Raw genomic sequence first — 19,442 nt, 5'->3', positions numbered from 1 at the left:
TCCTCTCTATATTTCCAGCATTAAGAAGAAGAAGAGTTGGTTCTTATATGCCGCTTTTCCCTACCCGAAAGAGGCTCAAAGCGGCCTTCCCATTCCTCGCCCCCTGGAAGGAGCCCCCTGGAAGAATTTGGGTATAGATAGGTTTTATTTGCACTCTGAATACTAAAATGAATAAAAGAACACCCTCTCCCCCTCCAGTACAGGCTAGGATTCAGTGTCATTCAGATCTTGTCCTAGTTGGGTCCTTTTCAGCAGGGTAGTTCTGGGTGGCTTAGAACAATTTCTGATTATGTTTAAATGGGCCCTGAAATAATCTTTCTCCACTTGTCTTTATCTCTCTCTGTCTCTTCCAGTCTCCCTCCACCCTATCTATCTGTCTCTCTTCCCGCTCTCAATCAATCAGTCTGTCTCTGTCTGCCTGTCTGTCTGTCTGTCTCTCTCTCTGGTTTCCTATATGAAAGTTGCAGAGCTAGTATAATAGCTGGCAAAGATGGTTGTGAGCCAAATAAAAAAACCAATTACAATCCCTGATTCGTATCTGAGCCGAGCACTTGCTAGGTGGTCTTGGGCAAGCTGCCAACCTGGGCACTCTCATCTCTAATATGGGGGGGATGCGGGTGAGGCCAGAAAGATTTCTCAGCTGCGCAGAGTGTATAAAGCTCTAATGCTACCTGGCTGTATAGGAGCAAACAGCCTGAAGTACAGTCTCCGGAGAGGGATTCTACAGGAAGTTCATGTCTTGATAATGAACTTTCCACACCTGAGCCATCAGCACTGCCAGGAAGACAAGTACTCAGCTCACCTGAAGCACACCCACCAATAGAGGAAAGGAGCCTGCAATAAAGACAACAATGTGAAGAGAGAGGTAGTGCTAGGATTATGTGTGGTGGCGTCCGAATCGGCGGTTCAGGGGAACTAAAAGAAGGGAGACCTTTGCAGGATGAGGGCTGAATGAAGGGACCCCCTTTGTGGGAATAGTTCCAGGATCAGGGCTTGGGGTTTGCCATGTGTTGTATAAATGCCTGCAACAGTAAGTCAGTGTGGGTGCAGTGTGTGGTGCATATTGGTTCGCCTTTGCACCGGCCACACCTGGCCTGCTCTGAAAGCTCTGAGCCATGCCTTGACCCTCGGCCTGCCTCAACGTTCGATCCAGCCTCTGGCCATGCTCCAGATTGCTGCCTTCCCGACCTTGGACTGGATACTGACTGTGTTTCTGCCTGCTGCCTGTCCTGGTCTTGGACTGTATTCTGGGTACACTCCTAACTACTGCTTGCTCTGACCCTGGTCTGTATCTTTGATTTTGGACTGGGACCCTCTGGTGCGGTGTGTCACGCCCCCACTGCCATCTCCTGTCTCCGAGGAGTTGCCACAGCAATTCGAGCCTGTTCCACATCCGTCATCTGGGCAGCCGGCATCAGATGCAGATTCCTTCACACACACTGCAGAGCAAGCAGGGAGTGAGAGGAAGGATCTGGCTGTGTACCCAGCCCGCGCACAGCCAGAGTCAGACGACAATCCGGAGGAGGCATTGGTGGGGCGTTTAACGAAGAAGGGAAGATCACTTGCCATGGAACTGCAAAGGAGTGCAGCTTCGGAGGAGAGTGAGTGGTGGGCCAGCTGGAATCACTCAGCTCATTAGCTGAGCTGCAGCAGCGTGTCGGTGTGGGTGCAATCCATGCAGAGATCCTCCCGTCGGGTTTGGATTCCTTGTCCCTGCAAACTCCTGAACTCCTGTGTCTACTATCGGCTTCCCTGAACTCTGGCAAATGGCTTCGGACTACGAACTTGGTAATTGGACTGGCTTATATGGCTCTCTGGACTCTGACCTTGGCTCTCCCTCGACTACTCTTTGTCTCGCCCCTAACTCTGCTTGCCTTGATACCTATCAACTCGGACTGGACTTTTGACCTTGCTCTAGTGTGGACTCTGGCTAGGCTCTGCAGCCCAGGCACCACCTGCCCAGCTGCCACTGGGTGCGGCCAGATAGGGCAGCGTACTGTGTCTGTCCTGCCGAGCAGCAGTCAATCAAATCTGCCCTCTCTATCTGCTTTCAAGAAGGGTTTTGGTGGACTGTAACAAAAAGCATGCTAGCGCCTTTGTTCACTTAAAGCTTTTATAAGCTGCCTGCCTACCTTGCAGAACACAAGGTTCAATATAATCCAAACAGTAATTATTTTAGAAACACACGAAAGATCACAAAAGCCCTCGTCGTCAGATCGTGTTGGCATCTGAGGTGCTACCAGACTTGAATCTAGCCGATCTTCTTGGGCTCCGTCAAGCCCAGTCGGCTGGCTGAACACAGCAACAGGGTCTTGGGTGGGCGGCAGCGGGCTTGATCGGAAGGCCTGTGCCTGTATGACGTAACAGAGAGTTTCCTCTGGAGTCTGGGTTGACAGAGCTCTTGCCTCATGCTTGCTGCTGTTGGGGCCTTGGTTTTTAACGGACACAGAAGTGGAAATGGCACAGCGACCTCCCCAGTGGAAAGCGCCCAGAGCATTGAATAATGCTGTTTCACCAGGGGAGGCAGGCAGGCAGGCAGGGGTGGGTGGGTGCTTCCTGTTTGGATAAATTACTTGCAGAAAAGCAGCAAAGAGGTTCTCTGGCTGTTCAGCGATATGTTTTCTCTCTCCTTCCCCGGAGTGATTGCTCTTACTAGCTAATGAATTTGTGGGTCGTGATAGTCTGGCAATTTCCCAGGACTCTTGAGCTCCACTTTCACAGCAGACAAAAGGCTTTCTCGTGTTTTACTGTGTAAGAGAAAACAGTATGTCTTCAAAGAAGAGAGAGAGTAGAGCTCGTTGGCAGCAGGATCAGCATGGGACTTTGGCCACCCTTCCAAGTCCAGACTTGTTCCTTCAGCTGCCAGAGGAGGTTGGGGACATGCCCTGGGCCAGAAGAATGGTGGCCCTGGATTATCCATTTATGGCTTCCCTGGCACAAGGAAACCCCGAGGAGCAGGCAAGTCTGTACACCATCCGTGTTCTGGAGGAGAGCCTCGGGCAGGTAGGCCTTCTTTCAGTGGTCATTTTTTGTACCTGGAAGACAGAGGACAGGTGGGAAGCTACATCTGAAGCCATCCGTAGCATCACAGTCCCAGTTCTGGGAGAGCAGGAGTCGTGGGTAGGAGGTGCACATGGCGCAGTCCATGCTTCCTTGTCTTGTCCAAAGTCCTGCTTCTCACCAGGCTTCATCTCAAGTCTGGAGCTGCTCAGCAGAAGCCGCAGGGGACTTGGGCTTTAAGAGATTGCCCTTCCAACCGGAGCACTCAAATGGATCTGGAACAGTTTTTAACTACAGAATGAATCCTTGGAAGGCACAAAATGTTCATTTCTCCTTTATCCAGATTATGTTGGCTGTCTGTTGGGCTCAAGCGATGTCGGTTGTGTGTGTGTGTGTGGGGGGGGGGCAGAGGCTGGAGGAATGATAACGTCTTGGACTCAGTGATGGCAAGACAGCAAGCCCACATAGCAGGGCCTTTGTGAAGAACTGAAGCAGCTGCCCTGTCTGGGAAGGAGGCATTGGGCATTTGCTCTTTTATGCCTTTGGCAATCCTGAGGGGTGGGATTTTGGGGAAGGGCAGAAAGCCAAAGCAAGTCTGGTGCTGGTGATGGGAAGGTCCTTGGACATATGCAGGGTTAAAGTACAAAATCAAGAAGGAAGTTAGAGTCCAAAACCGCCTTTAAGACCAACAAAGTTTTATTCTGGATATAAGCTTTCAGGTGCAGGCAGGCTCAGACGTTCTGCTGCTTCAGACCAACACAGCTACCTGCCTGCAAAAAAGAAGTATATTTTGAGAGTTTGTGTTGTGGTTACTTTTATATTTGTTGGTAACAAGAATGGTTGGGCAATAATTACAGATGACCTGAACAGTTGCATGGGAAGCCCCCCCCCCTGGATTCCTTGAACATGACATTTATTCTAATGAGCATCGGCCGCAGGGGTAGTCAAACTGCGGCCCTCCAGATGTCCATGGACTGCAATTCCCAGGAGCCCCTGTCAGCATTCGCTGGCAGGGGCTCCTGGGAATTGTAGTCCACGGACATCTGGAGGGCACAGTTTGACTACCCCTGGCATAGGGGGTTGCCAGAATGGGTTGGATTATATGTTGACCATAGCTGTCATAATTTAACTGTTGTGTTTTAAATAGCAATTTTAAAATTCCGCACTTGCTTAATTCCTCATGCAGTTCTAGAAGGTGATGGTACAAATTACGTGTTTGATTCAGAGTTGTACTGCACTCTCACTCTAATCATTGTTTACAAATTGTTTTGTTTATGTTTACAAATGTTTTTGAGAATGCTGTCAGGATATCTGCAGTCCAACATCTGTGAGTGAAGGGAAAGCGTGAACTGGACTTAAATATCACTGAAACCTTAGGGATAGGAATAGCTTTGTGGAGCTAGGAAAAGGTTTTCACATGGGTAAGAAAAAGAAGCTCAGGGGCATGGTGGCTGAATGAAGGCGACTGAGAGAGAGGAATCGAATGGACATTTAGTGGGCAAAGGAGCCAAAGGCCAGAGGAGGAGGCAGGGCTAATGACAGAGGAGACTCTATTGCATGGGTAGCCAAACTTTGGCTCTCCAGATTTCCATGGACTAAAATTTCCATGAGCCCCTGCCAGCATGGGGATTGTAGTCTATGGACATCTAGAGAGCCGCAGTTTGGTCACCCCTGCTCTAATGTGTCCCAGTGGTCTATATGAATATCTGCATTATTATCTCCAATACCAAGGAATATATAGTGTTTTTAAAAACTCCTGCTAATGAGTGGAATGCTGAATATAAGCCAAAGGCTAGTGATTAATCCATAGATAGAAGTGACCTGTAAAGCAGCCTTTTTCAACCTTTTGACCATGGAGGTACTGCTGAAATATTTCTCAGACTTCAGGGTGCCAGTGAAGTGATGTCAGCTGGTCTCACCTCCCTGCCCCCCCCCAAGTGAGAGGTGCCTCAGATGGCAAAGGTTTAAATGGCCAGAGCCCCTCCACTTCCCACCTCCCTCCACACCCATCATTGGCTCTTGTGGAAGGGGCAAGTCAACCTTCCCAAATAAGGGTGGAAATTTCATTTTTATTTTAAAACCCTTTTTCTTCCCTCTTCACTCAGAGGAAACGGCAGGCACAGGGTAAAGGGGTCTTCCCAGCCACCATTTTGAAAAGTCTCATGCTGCAGTACCTTTGAAGGGCCTTCACAGTACCGTATGATATTGGTGTTGGGAAACCTTGCTGTAGGCAAAGGTTAATTTTTGGCAACAGGAGAGCTCTTCTTCCACTGGCAGTTTCCATCAACCCCCTCCCCCTTCCAGTGTGGACTTCCACTTTCACTTTGTCCTGTTTTTGAAAGGTTGTACTGATCTCCCTCCTCCAAGCACAAATTGGGGAGGGAGGAAATAGGAATACTTGGCTCCAGTGTCCTGTGCTTTTTAACTTTAAAACTTCAGCCAGCAGGGTGGCGTGGTTCAAATATCTGACTACAGTTTTGGAGAACCAGGCTTGGATCCTTGTTCTGCTATGGCAGCTTGCTGGGTGACCAATCATACAATCTCAATCTAACCTACCTCACAGGGTTGTTGTGAAGATAAAATTGAGAAGAGAATTATGTAAGATACCTTGAGTCCCCATTGGGGAGAAAGGCAGGCTATAATGTAGCAAATGTCATGCTGGGTGTCTCTGCCCAAAGTATACAACTTGCTCGACTTTTTGTTTGTTTGTTTTATTACATTTGTATACGGCCCTCCCCTAAGGCTCAGGGCAGTTCACATAGAACATCTGGAATCTGGAACAGCTTTTCTGTATAATATAAATAGCTAAGACCTAGGTGGGCGGAGAGTGGGGGGCAGTCTGATCTTTGGACAAATCAGAAGGTACAAAGTGCCTTCGGATTGATACAAAGATCGGACTGGCCCTGCCCTCCGGACTTGGGTCCAATAGGAAGGCGACACAGCCCGCCCTCCCAGCCCGGCCAGGAGCAATCTGGTATCATCATTGCCAGTCTGCCCCTGACCACCGCAGGGAGAGGAGGTCGATGGGATTGCTGAGGAGGGTGAGAATGGAGGATTGGACAAGCCGCACCAGCCCTTTTTGCCCCAGGGCTGTCCTAACTGCCATGTCCAACTGCAAATGGCCTCAGAACCCTGACAGAGCTGGCAGGAGGCTGCAGAGTGCTCCCCCTCCCCCCCTTCAGCCCTGCTGCAAAAGAGCCTCTGACAGGCCCTGACTGAGGGGAGGGAAGCATTTCCGAGAGCAACACAGAGGAGTCTGTGGGGGTACTTGTATTTTCATTTGTGGGGGGGGGGAGCTATCCCCTTCTGGCAAACAGTAGGCTGATGGAAAAGCCCCTTCTCACTTAAAATACTGCTCTGGCCAGCCTCGCTGCTGGAGGGAAGAAACAGTCAAGCAACTCTCTGCAGATTTGAGGCCTACCACACAGGGTTGTTGTGCAGACAAAACTGGATGCTGTGCAGTAGGCCTCAAGTGTTTCAACTCCACAACAACCTGTGTGAGAGGCCATAGATGTTTCTTCTCCAGAACAAACCTGTCCAAACTCCATAGCAGCCCTTTATGCCTGGGGAGCTGATCTGTACACTCTGCAGATGAGCTGTAATTCCAGGAGCTCTCCAGGCCCCACCTGGAAGTTGGCCCTTTCTCCTCCCACATTGCCCTTAGCCTTTTATTCCTACCACTCCCGCGGAGCGGTTTACAGATAAACAGAGAATAACTTTCTAACAGGACCATGGTTGGTCAGATCTGCCGCATGGGCTCAAGGGAGGGAGGTTTGGGGCCCTGTAGGTCAGATCAGATACATTTAATTCAATCAGCGACCAGTACAAAATACAAAACAGTAAAACACAATATAAGATTGGTTAAAAGTTTCAAAATACTTCATGTGTTCAGTGGGCCCAGTAGGTGCTGTTTAGCTTTGGTCGACCTCAACCAAATGCCTGGTGGAGGAGCTCCCTTTTGCAGGCCCTGCAGAACTGTTTTAATTTCGTTTTAATTTCTCCTCTGGGAGCTCGTTCCACCAGTTGGGGGCCATAATAGAAAAGGCTCTGACTCGGGTTGAAGTCAAGACCAACCTGGAAAATAACTCCATGCTACTTCCCCTACATCTCCAAAAAGACTCTCCCATCAATTATCACTGTGTTTTGTTGTTTTCACAGTATTGATCATTATAACACTAGTAAGAGAAAGAGGCTGGATTTCTTGTCCATTTAGCACGTGATATGGAGGCAAACCTTTCAGACTTTGCCATCAGGCTTCCCAGAACTGCTCCCCCCCCCTCGTGGCCTTGCAAACCACCTGCAAGCCAGAGACAGTTGCAAAACCTCTGACCCTCCTACAAAGGGAGAACACCACAGGTTGATTTTTGTTTAGCTTCCTAAGAAATACCAGCTCTCCAAGGCACAGTCATGTGGTTGAATGCCTCCCCTCCTCTCCAAGGTCCCGTCTGTTTGTATTGGCTCATCCTGTGGTGCTGCTCTCCTGCCAGGGAAGCCGAGGACCGGTGAGGATTGTGAAAGGGCTTCCTGTGCCTGCAGAGGCAAGGGTCTCCTTCATGTCTGGGGCTGTGGAGTAATTAAGAAGCTACCTTGAAAATTACAGTGAATGACCGTGTGGGTGATTTGCAGGCCTTTTATGACTTGCTTCTGGTCTTAAGGTGTTAAATTCGAGTCTAATAGCTATGCATTACAAGTGTAAATCACAACTCACAAAATAAATCAACTCACACCAGTAGCTCATTGGCCAAAACTTCTAAGAATTGTGTCTCTGCTATTTGCATTCTGAGCCTACGCGTATTACTTGGAAGTATGCCCCGCTGCTTATTTTGCAGCCAATGTGCACAGAATTGGCAAGCTCAGGTGGGCAACTAATTTTCATATCAGAGATACCCATGGAGAAGGTGTAGTTTTTCCTATTTCTATGTGCCTGGCTCTTTCTTAAGGGGTAGATCCCACCAGTCTGATCTGTCGGTACCCACATATTCCTCTCACACACATAACCTTCCTCAAGACCAGAAGCAAGTCATAAAAGGCCTGCAAATCACCCACACGGTCATTCACTGTAATTTTCAAGGTAGCTTCTTAATTACTCCACAGCCCCAGACATGAAGGAGACCCTTGCCTCTGCAGGCACAGGAAGCCCTTTCACAATCCTCACCGTTCCTCGGCTTCCCTGGCAGGAGAGCAGCACCACAGGATGAGCCAATACAAACAGACGGGACCTTGGAGAGGAGGGGAGGCATTCAACCACATGACTCTTATAAGGACACATAATCTGCATTTCACCGGTGTGTTCCATGGGAGTAGGTTTAGTTAACTTTGGACAGCAAGCCAGGGGAGGGAAGCATATTCTCAGCCACCTTCTTCTGTCCCTTCCCCCTCCTGTCTTTAAGAACATGCTCAAGATCATACCTCAGCCATTTCCAAAGGAAACCACTGCAGATGTTTGAATGCAGATACAGGGTGCCCCTGGTGTTCTTGTACTGCAGGGAGAGTTGCAGGAGTAGAAACCGCTGCAGCTTCTCTAAACGTCTTGTTCCTGGGCCTGTTCTTTATCCATGTCCCTGGATTTTGAGGCTTCTGGGTGGTGTTTTCCATAACGCCCTTTCAGTCCAATGTCTCTTCCTCTGAGCCTTTCATTCTCCTAGAATCCATTGAAGATCACAGACAGTGTAGCATTTCTACACCCATGGCTTCTCGTTCTTCTGGCTAGCTTCAGGAGTAGGGGAAAAAGGTAGATTTCTCTTTTCATCTGTGGCATCGCCACCTTTACCTCCTCAGTCTGGCAACAGGCAAAGATCTGGTACAGTTAGAATTAGTCGAGGAGAGCATGAACTGAGTAAAGAAAGGCACAGAAAGAAAGTTGTGTTGAAAATACACGAGGGGCATGGAAGAGATGCCACGCCCAAGGAACTCCAATGTGCTGCCTTAGATGGGGTTGCCTCTCAGATATTTTTGTCTCACCCTTCAGAGCAGGAGTGGGCAAACTGTGGCCCTCTCATGGTCACAGTTGGTGGCAGGGGCTCATGGGAATTGTAGTCCATGGACATCTGGAGGGCCACAGTTTGGCCACCCCTGCTTTAGAGCCTGTGAACACCTTTTCCTGGTGCCCACCAAGTGGTTTTAGAAAGAGGGTGGAGTCCGGTCGGACTTTTGCCCAGCAAGACTTCTGATTTTCCTCCAGCATAAGCTTTCATGGAAGACACTGGGGGAGATCCAACCACCCTTGAAGAAAGCTTCTTCCAGGATAAGGAATCCTCCTTTGAGGTTCTTCCTCCACACTTAAGTTACAAGAAGGCTTCAAATGTTGCTCAATTTAGTGATAGAATAGGGATAAGACCCACTGGGTTACCATTACTCACCATGATCCTCTTCCCACTTACAGCAAAACCTAGAAGCCACCAGCAGCAGGTCCTTTGGTGTGTCACTTGTGGTATCATGGAAACCGCTGTTGCAGAACATCTTTTCCCACCTTCTCTGCTAACATTTTGAAGGATGTAGCCCCATGTGTGGGACTGGTCACGTGGGCCCTTCCCACATGACATGATTTACTCCCCCCACGTGGCTTTGCATTCTCAAGCATGACTCCGGCTGCGTGGCAGGAAACCACTCCAAGCCGCTTCCCTGCCTGCAGTGATGCACAACGGGGGCCCTCGGGAACCTTTGACTGACGTCAACGCAGCGGCACTGCTTCAGCGCCCCCATCATTAGATGTGTTGCTGTTTAGCAGTTCAATTAAAGCAAGAAGCAGAGCAGATGTAACTGGGCAAAACAAACAGGCAGCTTGAGTCAGCCTTCATAATTTGGCAAGACATCCCATAAATAAATGCAGTAACTTGCTTAGCATAGTTAAGCAGTTTTGCTGCTTGAAACAGGGATCTGCTTGAAAGACATTCTGTTTGAGGAAGAGTTGAGATGTGGCAAATTAGCCTGATGTCTTCTGGAGCCTGACACATTTCAGAGAAGGAGATAACATTCTCTTTGTTCTGCAACCCCCCAACCCCACATATGCATTACCTTAATTAAGAGTCTGCACTTATTGTCTCAAGCAACATCTCAAGCTAAATAGAGAGCTTGCACTGAGATGATTTTGTTTTATAGAATCATAGAATCATAGAGTTGGAAGGGACCTCATGGGTCATCTAGTCCAACCCCCTGCACTCTGCAGGACACTCACATCCAAATTGCACATCTACTGTAACCTTTGTCCTTCAAAGAATCAGCCTCTCCATCAGATGGCTATCTAGCCTCTGTTTAAAAATTTCGAAAAATGGAGAACCCACCACCTCCCGAGGATGCCTGTTCCACTGAGAAACCGCTCTAACTGTCAGGAACTTCTTCCGGATGTTTAGATGGAATTTCTTTTGAATTAATTTCATCCCATTCATTCTGGTCCGTCCCTCCGGGGCAAGAGGGAACAATTCTGCTCCATCCTCCATATGACACCCTTTTAAATACTTGAAGACGGTTATCAGATCCCCTCTCAGATCTAGCCAAAACACCAGAATTTCTGTGTCCAGATAGGATCCGATACACGCTTGTCCCAGCTCCATACCTGTCAGACCTAGAACTTATCACCCATAGAAGGGCCTTCGCCCAAGCAAGATGCTCAACTCTACCCACTGCCGTGCTGGAGGGGCGCTACCAAAAGAAACCCCTTGCTCAGAGACTCTGTCCTTGTGCCAGCGGATGGATAGAGTCAGATGAACATGTGTTTCTGTTCTGCCCCATTTATGACACTATCAGACGCACCTTTATCCAGCCAATTCTGAACACTTACCTGAGATCTTCCACAAAGGAGAAAATCAAGGTACTGCTTCAAGACGCAGATAAGCAAACAACTCTCTGCACAGCTAAATTTTGCACCGCCGCCATGAAATTGCGTACTCGGTATATGGATCAAAAAATTATTTATGATCCAACCTTATAAGTACAAAGCCATTTCTTTTTTTTTTTTAAACTGGTAATTTAAAGTATGTTTTAAATACTGACTATGATGTCAGACTTTTAACATTTTTATAGTATTGGCAGTTTTCCTGCTTTTTGAATTGTCTTGGTTTTAACTGCATGTATTTGGGTTTTGGTCTGAATGACCGTGAATAAATATTGATTGATTGATCCCCTCTCAGTCGCCTCCTCTCCAGGCTAAACAGATCAAGCTCCCCCAACCTTTCCTCATACATCTTGATCTCCAAACCCCTCACCATCTTTGTTGCCCTCCTCTGGACACGTTCCAGTTTGTCAACATCCCTCTTCAACTGGGGTGCCCAAAACTGAACACAGGACTCCAAGTGAGGCCGACCCAGAGCAGAGCAATTTCCATATTGCTCCAGTCAGTCTCACATGCCGCAGTGAGATAACCTTGGAATGCTCTTCATTGAGAATGGCAATTGCTGTGGTTTGGAATCCGCAGCACATGAGCATTTGATGATGGTGCCTCCCTTGTCTTCTGTCTCCACACCTCTTGAACTTTAGCCTACAAGATAAAGAAGCGTTTGTCTGTACCCTTCAGATTTCAACCCCAAAAGTGTGCACTTTTATGGCGTTTTCAAAACACCTTCCTTTCTGAATTTAGTTTGGAGAGCTGTTGAAAATGCATCTTGCTGCTTTCTCCTCTCCCAGCCTTTCAAACCTTAGTTCACTTAAAGTTACAAGTACACAAAGCTTTCTTTCGGCATGGCTCCTCAACATGCATCCGATCTGCCCTGCATGCATGCCATGAGGCGTTCTGTTTGCCAGGAACCCTGGATTGTCATCTGAGGCTGCACATTCTGTCTGTTTGGTGAACAATCTTTGAACAATCCCTTGTAAAAGGAGGTGTGAAGAATTTCTTGACAGGCTGGCTACAAACTCCTGCGTTTAATCATTACTTTGTTTGATTGTGTCTTCTGACTACCAGCAATGTTAAACCATAGAACAGGGGTAGTCAAACTGCAGCCCTCCAGATGTCCATGGACTACAATTCCCAGGAGCCCCTGCCAGCGTTCGCTGGCAGGGGCTCCTGGGAATTGTAGTCCATGGACATCTGGAGGGCCACAGTTTGACTTACCCCTGCTATAGAATCATCGGGTTAGAAGGAGGCTGCCCAGCCCAACCCCCTTCTCAGTGCAGAATCAGCCTAAAGCATCGATGGTTTTAACTAGTGGTTTATAATAGATGCTAAAATTGAAGAGCATCCGATGAAGTTGATGTGCAGCAGATTAGAGAAAGGACCAAAGGAAATATGTTTTGACACCAGGAGTTATTAAAATGTGGAATTTGCTGCCAGAGGATGTAGGCTACAGGCCACAGGCATAGGGGGCTTTAAGAGGGGATTGGCAGAGTAATGCAGAGTCATTCTGGATGAGTCCCATTCTGAATCCCTGAGCCAGATGGTTGCAGAACTGGGAGAGGGGGAAAATATAAGTTCTTAGCGAAATGGTTTCGGGTGGACTTTCAAGTCAGGAGGCCAGCATCTTGATGTTATTTCTAGACCTCACCTGTAGGCCTGGAAGAACAGGTGTCTTGCAGGCCCTGCAGATCTGATTAAGGTCCCACAGGGCGTGATCTCATCAGGTACGGCCTTCCGTCAGGCCGGAGCAAGGGCCACAAAGTCCCTGGCCAGTGCACAGTGTGATTCCTGGCTGGTTATTCTGATTCCAGGCTGGTGGTCCTTGTGCTTCCCCCTGATGGACCCAGCCCACCCTCTGATGGACTCCCACAGCTGGGAGCCCAGAGTTAGCTCTTTGGGGCCTGGGGATGCCTAGTGGGAGGGGCACCAGAAGGAGAAGGGGAGGGGCCTGGGGGTTCTAGAAGGAGAGGATTGGTCAGAGAGAGAGAGAGAGAGAGAGAGAGAGAGAGAGAGAGAGGGAACCATGGCTGCCTCAGCACTCACAGGTAACACAGGCTGCTTGTGGGCTTAAAGGGAGCCCAGGTGACTCTGGCAGAACAGGCAGCTGAAGCTGAATGCCCATATGTGCTTCTTAGTGAAATAAGCATGTGATTTATGCAGCTTATATCAAGTAGCAGCCAGTACCAAGATCTAGGAACGTATTTCTAAACCCTTCTGTGGGACAGTTTAATAAACCTTTTCTTAACCAGTTGACGTGGAGAGTCACAAAGGTTCCCTTCTTCCCTGAGCATCCAGGGACCGGAGTCAGCATCTCACATGGACCTTCTGAGGAGTACATTGTTCCTAAATAGAGAAGTTATTTATTTTATTTATCTCTTGTGCTTATTAATTGCCCCTCCCAGCCAGCTTGTGCAGGGCGATTTACAGAGATGAAAGAAGAGCTCCCTATGCCACCCCCACCCCCCGGCATGCCAGCCAACCTTGCTCATCAGTAAGATCGGAGGTGCCCTGACCTGGACAGTCCAGGCTAGCTCAGTCTCATCAGACCTCGGAAGAGAACCAGGGCTGGCCTTGGCTCGACCTTGGGTGGGAGACCACCGAGGAAGCCCAGAGGCAGGCAGTGGCAAACCACCTCTGCTCCTCTTTTGCCTTGAGAGCCCCATGAGGGGCCACCGGACGTCAACTGCAGCTTGACAGGACTTTACAGTGCTAGGGCGGAAAGGCACTACCCATGCAGGAGCCCTTCGTGGGAGGGGGTGGCTTTTAAAGCGTGTGTCCCCTTCTCGTTCAGAAAGGGAGTGACAAGCCCTCTAACTGATTTACAGCCTATACAAAAATATGAGCCGGATGAGTGGGAGGAGCTGTGTGGTTAGCCCTTTGTGACATCACAAGCGCTGGCCAGTGGGTGGCCTAGGTATGCTCCTGTCCTCTCTTGTATACATGCTGGATTTGGTGGGCTGAGTGGGGAAAGTGCAGTTTCTTAGCAGTTCATAAATGTAAGTATTCCAGTGCCGGGAACTAACACACACACACACAGCATGCTGGGCCAACACTCTTTTGGATGTAGTCAGCAAATGATTAGAACCTGGCCTGTCCTCTGGTCAGAAGAGCCTCGTGTTGTCCAGGAAAGCCCTCATACTAAGTAGGCTGCCAGCCTCCAGGAAGAGCCTGGGGATCCAGCCCTGGAATTGCCGCTCATTTCCAGAATACAGAGATCAGTTCCCCTGGAGAAAAGGGCTGCTTGGGAGGGGGGACTCTGTGGCACTGTCCCCCACAGAGGTCCCTGACCTCCTCTGGCTCCATCCCAAAATAGTCAGGACTTTTCCAACCTGGTTCCGGAAACCCTACCTCCTCACCCCCCTGGCAACCTTAATTCCAGGTAGCTGTTGTGGGGAAGCCGGCTAGGCCAGCTGTGGGGACAGGCTGCTTCATTTTTTGACTGTGCTTTTCATCCAGAAACATCCGCATCTCACAAGGTGTAACAATAGCTTTTATTGAGATCCAGCATGTTGAAGGTGATTAAGAAGAAGGAGTTTGTTCTTGGATGCTGCTTTTTGCTACCCGAAGGAGTCTCAAAGTGGCTTCCCTTTCCTCTCCCCACAACAGACACCTTGTGAGGTGGGTGAGGCTGACAGAGCCCTGACTGCTCGGTCAGAACAGTTTTATCAGTGCTGTGGTGAGCCCAAGGTCACCCAGCTGGCTGCATGTGGGGGAGGCTCTAATCTCAGGAGCCCAGCTTGATTGCCAACCTCTAGGTGGGGGCCTGGAGATCTTCAGGAATAATAACAGCTGATCTTCAGGCACCAGTTCTTCTGGAGAAGACCGCTAGGAGGGAGGGAGAGCAGTGGCCGTGCTGGGTCCCATGGGGCTGGGTCCCACCCCCATTCACCCCCCCCCCGGGCTCTTAAGGGCCCACCTCAAAATTAGAAGGAACATTCCTAATGCAGGGGTCACCAACCTCCAGGTGCGGCCTGGAGACCTCCTAGAATTGCAGTTTATATGCAGACTGTAGGGATCAGCTTCCATGGGGAAAAGGGCTGTTTTGGAGGGGGAATGTTGCTATGAGAGCTCATCTCTAGACAACAGAGATCAGTCCCCCTGGAGGAAAGGGCTGCTTGGGAGGGGGACTCTGCGGCCTTGTGCAGAGCCCAGCAAGGGCAATCTGCCTCCACATTTCTCTGGCCTTGAAAGCCCTACAGGTGTCACAAAGTCAGGTTTAATTTGACCCTGCCCCCAAGAGTTTTTGAAATCATAGTTGAATGAGGATGCCAAGAACTCTGTGTCAAAGTTCTCTAGAAATCTACATCCCTGAGTTTCCTTTGATTGAATGATTGATAAGCCTGTGATGGAGGGAACTCGTTTTTATATCGTGCTAGAGAGATGTACAGGATCTCCTTTTTGTTGCTCAGTGTATTTAAACATAATATATTTGTGCCAAAGGAATAAACTGATGTTTGGCTATGAGATTATATACCGCCCTCGGGGAGGCTGGAATATATTTTAATTAAATAAATAAATAAATAAATAAATGTTTATATAGTTGAGAAAGTAATAACCCTGATATCTGTATCTCACAGAGTTTTAAGACAAATTATGTAAGTATTGGAAGGCAAAGTCCTTTCTGTTTGCTCCATTTCTCAATCGTTTTCATATTAAGAATGCTTTGATGTAAAACGATAGAAATTGGTCTCAGAACAGGGATGTGATTTGGTTGGTCCCGGGGAGAATGAGATGGTGAAGAGCAGGGATGGTCAAACTGCAGCCCTCCAGAGGTCCATGGACTGGCAGGGGCTCATGGGAATTGTAGTCCATTGACCTGGAGGGCCACGGTTTGACTACCTCTGGTATAGAGGGCATTAACTCTGCAGGTCTCCAGCAGAATTCTGCGAGGCATAATTGGAGATTAAAATCTCCTTCCTCTCAGGGGTCGAAGAGCAATGAACTCTCTCTTTTGTACTTTCAGAGGATAACTGTGTGGGTGGCAGTAGAACAAGTAAAATCAAGTCCAGGAGCATCTTCAACAGCAACAAGATTTTTTTTTGTGGGGGGGGATATGTGGTTTTGAGAGTCAAAGCTTCACTCATCCCTGCTCTGTACTGTACTCTTTAGTCTGCTCAGTTACAGCACACATACTTGCATAACTTGGTGCAGTTGTCTTCAGCTTTATGTTGTTTTATGGGATTTTCCATTGTATCTAGTTTTATTTTTCACTTATCTATCTGTTCGTCCCATAACATAAGGTCAAGTTAGTCATTCTGGTAATTTCCTCCACCCCCCCTTCCCAATTTTATCTTCCCAGCAGGCCCACTAACATTGGGCTGAGATATAACCTTCACACTAAAGCAGGGATTTCCAATAAAAGACAATTATATTGTGTAAAGACTGGAAAGGAAAATCTAATGATAAAAAGGGGTTGTGGTTAAGAGAATGGTGGACTCTAATTTGGGCTACTGGGTTGGATCTCCCAGGTGGGCGCTAGTGAGAATTCTTAGAATTCCCCCAGCTGGGCTTACATCAGCAGCACAGTTTGATCCAGTTGCCCAATTCAAAAAGGTCGATATTATTCTAAACAGCTGGAATTGGATGGTTTGCTCTGATTTTGGTTGCAGATTTTGGTTCCCAATACTAAAAGAGTGAATGATATACCGTGTATGCTGAGACCACTTCTTCATGGCATGCTCATGTTCTTTTTTGGATAAGAGGAGTTAGCATTCTCTTCTGGCCTCAAAGCACATAGACACTGGCTTGATGGAGTAGTTAGAATGTAATTCATGAAAAAGATGATGTATATGACCCGATCTTGACTGATTCTGTGCATTTTTCTGGTAGGGATATTCAGTTTGTAACAGAGAAGGTGGCTGACTGTTTGGCCACAGTTCTGCAAGACAAAATTTGCACCTGCAAGGAATAATGTGTCTCTTATTCCTTTCGGATAGTGTCTGTATCATGATTTCCCCCTAGTTAATTTTATTAGCAACTAACTTTTAATTTAATAATATCAGAGTCCAGTAGCACCTTTAAGACCAACAAAGATTTATTTAGGGCACGGCTACCCATTTGTACCTAACTTTTAAATGTCCTATAAACCTTTCATTTAATTTAATTTATATTCTGATTTATTTTGTTATATCCATTATATTCCATGTTTAGGTTTTATTATTACTATCACAAATATCTGTTTATTCCAAATAGTCTGAATATATCTGATTATGCTTATGTGCTTGGATCATTGTTATTCTGCCACATAGTATACCACATTGAAATTTGAATACTGTACATGCATTGCTTATGCCAGCCTTGCTGCTCAAACGCCCAGTAAAAGAACCTGTGCCAGTCCTTGTCTAACTGTGTTTCATTTCCTCTCTTCCAGCACTTACAGAATCCTGCCAACTTCCACAATGCAGCTACGGAGCTCTTGGACTGGTGTGGAGACCCAAGAGCATTCCAGAGGCCTTTTGAACAGAGCCTGATGGGGTGTTTGACGGTACGGCAGCTGCTTCTCCAATCCCATATCTCTTTGCAGATCCCCCATTGTATTTTTTTTGGGGGGGGGGAGTAGGGGACATCTGTGAGGGTCTGTGCAGTCCTCCATTATGCTCTCATTTCCCCACCCCTCCCTTTCCTTTTCTCACATGGCTGCACTGATAGATCGTAAGAGGAAGGGTGATGCTCTTCCAAAGCTGGTGCACCTTTCAAAAGAGGGCTTAGAACCAGCAATTGCTTTGCATTTATAGAATCACAGAATCATAGAGCCATACAGGCCATCTAGTCCAACCCCCTGTTCAACGCAGGATCAGCCCAAAGCTGATTTAGAAGGGCCAGTGGTGAATCTCCACTATCCCCAGTTAAAAGGGCCAGGTGGTGGGGAAGACCTCTTGCTCAGACCATGGAGAGCCCCTTCTCCTTGGAATAGAGCCTGCCCTTGTTTGGCTAACGGTCTGACTCGGCTGAAGCTGGCAGGGGCTCTTGGTCATAGCAGAGCCACGGTTTGGTCACCCTGGACTAGGCTGTGATGTTCTCATCCCTCCACGGTGTTGCTTCTTTGGCAAGAAATGTTAGCAGAGAGGGCAGCCTTGAAAAGGATGTGAACAGCTCTTCATTTTTTTAATGACCAAGTTTATCTGCTTGGAGTCTTTGAGGCACAGAAACGAAGGGCTCTTTCACCCCCCCCCCCATTTAAAACGGAATGTCTGCAGCTTCCCTCCCTTTCCCACCTCAGCGGCCAAAGCATCCCTCATTCGACCTTCCACGCTCGAGTAGAGTGATCCTCTAAGTATTTGGGGGGTTACCGAATTCTCTCTTCAGCTCATTTTCTTAGGAAAGAGATTCCCATTTGTTACTTGGATGGAATTAATTTTTTTTCTTGTCCATCGCCAAAAGGAAAATGAAATTACCATCCAGTCTGCAGAATTTTAATTGCAAATATTAATGCTCCCATCTCAGAGCCCCGTTTGGGGTAATTTCAAGTGCATGTCAGTGCCGGAACGCTTAGAGTTAGCAATCAGTTGACATTTTTTCAGTAACTGAGAAGCCAGCAAAACTGAAGGGTGGGCGGAGAGTTTATGCTTTTGGATTCCTTTGTGTTTGTGTTTGTGTGTGTGCATGTGCATGTGTGTGTATGTGTGCACATGCACTTACCTTTTTCTGCCAGCTACGAGATTCCCAGAGAAGCACCAGTGTAATTCAAAGAGAGTTTGGTGAAGAGCAGTCAGGTAACTCTTGCGTAGCAGGAGTATAGGGGTCAAGAGAGAGGTGTGGTCTTAGCAACGGGATGGACTGGCCAAGGGCACTGAGAGAATGGCAGAAAGCGATCCCTTTGCACAATTTCAGTTGGGAAAGAAGGGGGAAAGACCATTATTCTGGAATATGGAAAAGATACTGAGTTGGTTGTTTGGCCCATTGGTTCCTGCTGTCAGGATTCCCATCAGAGCTTGTGGCTTGTGCCATCAGCTCACACATCCACCCTGCTCATGGGTGACTGGGAAGGCACTTGCACTCCCTGCCCGTCATGTGCTTGTTCTGTCTTTAGGCATGCAGCCAGTCTTCTTCATGTTATGTTCAAAATGTATCCACCCCCATTGAAGTAATAACCAGGGCCGACCCGGCTTAGCTTCCAAGATCTGATGAGATTGGGCCAGCCTGATCCTGCCATCCTCAGAGCACCCCAAATCTACCATCCAAAGTGTCCCCCCCCCCCATGCCTTGTGACATTCTGCAGCTTTGCCAAGAGCAGACCTGGGCAGGCCGACTCCATGATGCCGCAGCATCACGTCCCTAAAAGAGGCCTATGCTGGTGGGACTGGTGGACCCTTAGCTGCCTCTTGCTGGAAGCATGGGCTTAGCCCTCACTGAGCTGTTCTGACTATTTTGAGTGTTCCGTGGTGAAAGTCTGTGCCACTGAGCTTTCATTGTGCCGGTTGTTACCTTTATTTTTATCATGAAATGCCTGCGGGCTTCCTGATTCCTTTGGAGGGCCGATGCTGTGAAAATGAAAAGGGGAGAGTTCACAGATACCTTCCCTCCCATTCTATCATCTCTGCCTTTGACGAGTCTTCTTAGGTAGATTTCTACCGAAGCTGGATTGTCACTTAGGAGGGCTGAATTCAGCAATACT

At 48.0% G+C, this 19,442-nt stretch overlaps 1 protein-coding gene across 10 annotated transcripts in view; it reads left to right on the top strand.

Annotated features, from left to right (window-relative positions):
• Positions 1-19,442, top strand: part of ZMIZ1 (zinc finger MIZ-type containing 1) — a 410,316-nt gene that overhangs the window by 217,723 nt on the left and 173,151 nt on the right. For 8 of the 10 annotated variants that reach the window (XM_077350898.1, XM_077350892.1, XM_077350896.1 and 5 more), the window contains one exon: positions 17,199-17,312. In XM_077350898.1, the coding sequence (XP_077207013.1) occupies positions 17,199-17,312 (114 nt within the window). Of the gene's footprint in view, positions 1-1,616; positions 1,789-13,799; positions 13,825-17,198; positions 17,313-19,442 lie in introns of those variants that run through there. The other 2 variants (XM_077350904.1, XM_077350897.1) reach the window with 2 other exon arrangements.

The sequence above is a fragment of the Paroedura picta genome, chromosome 8 (genome assembly GCF_049243985.1).
Source record: "Paroedura picta isolate Pp20150507F chromosome 8, Ppicta_v3.0, whole genome shotgun sequence".
Classification (NCBI taxonomy): domain Eukaryota; kingdom Metazoa; phylum Chordata; class Lepidosauria; order Squamata; family Gekkonidae; genus Paroedura; species Paroedura picta.
Note: the sequence above shows the minus strand (reverse complement) of the source record. Positions and strands in the feature narration are given on the sequence as shown.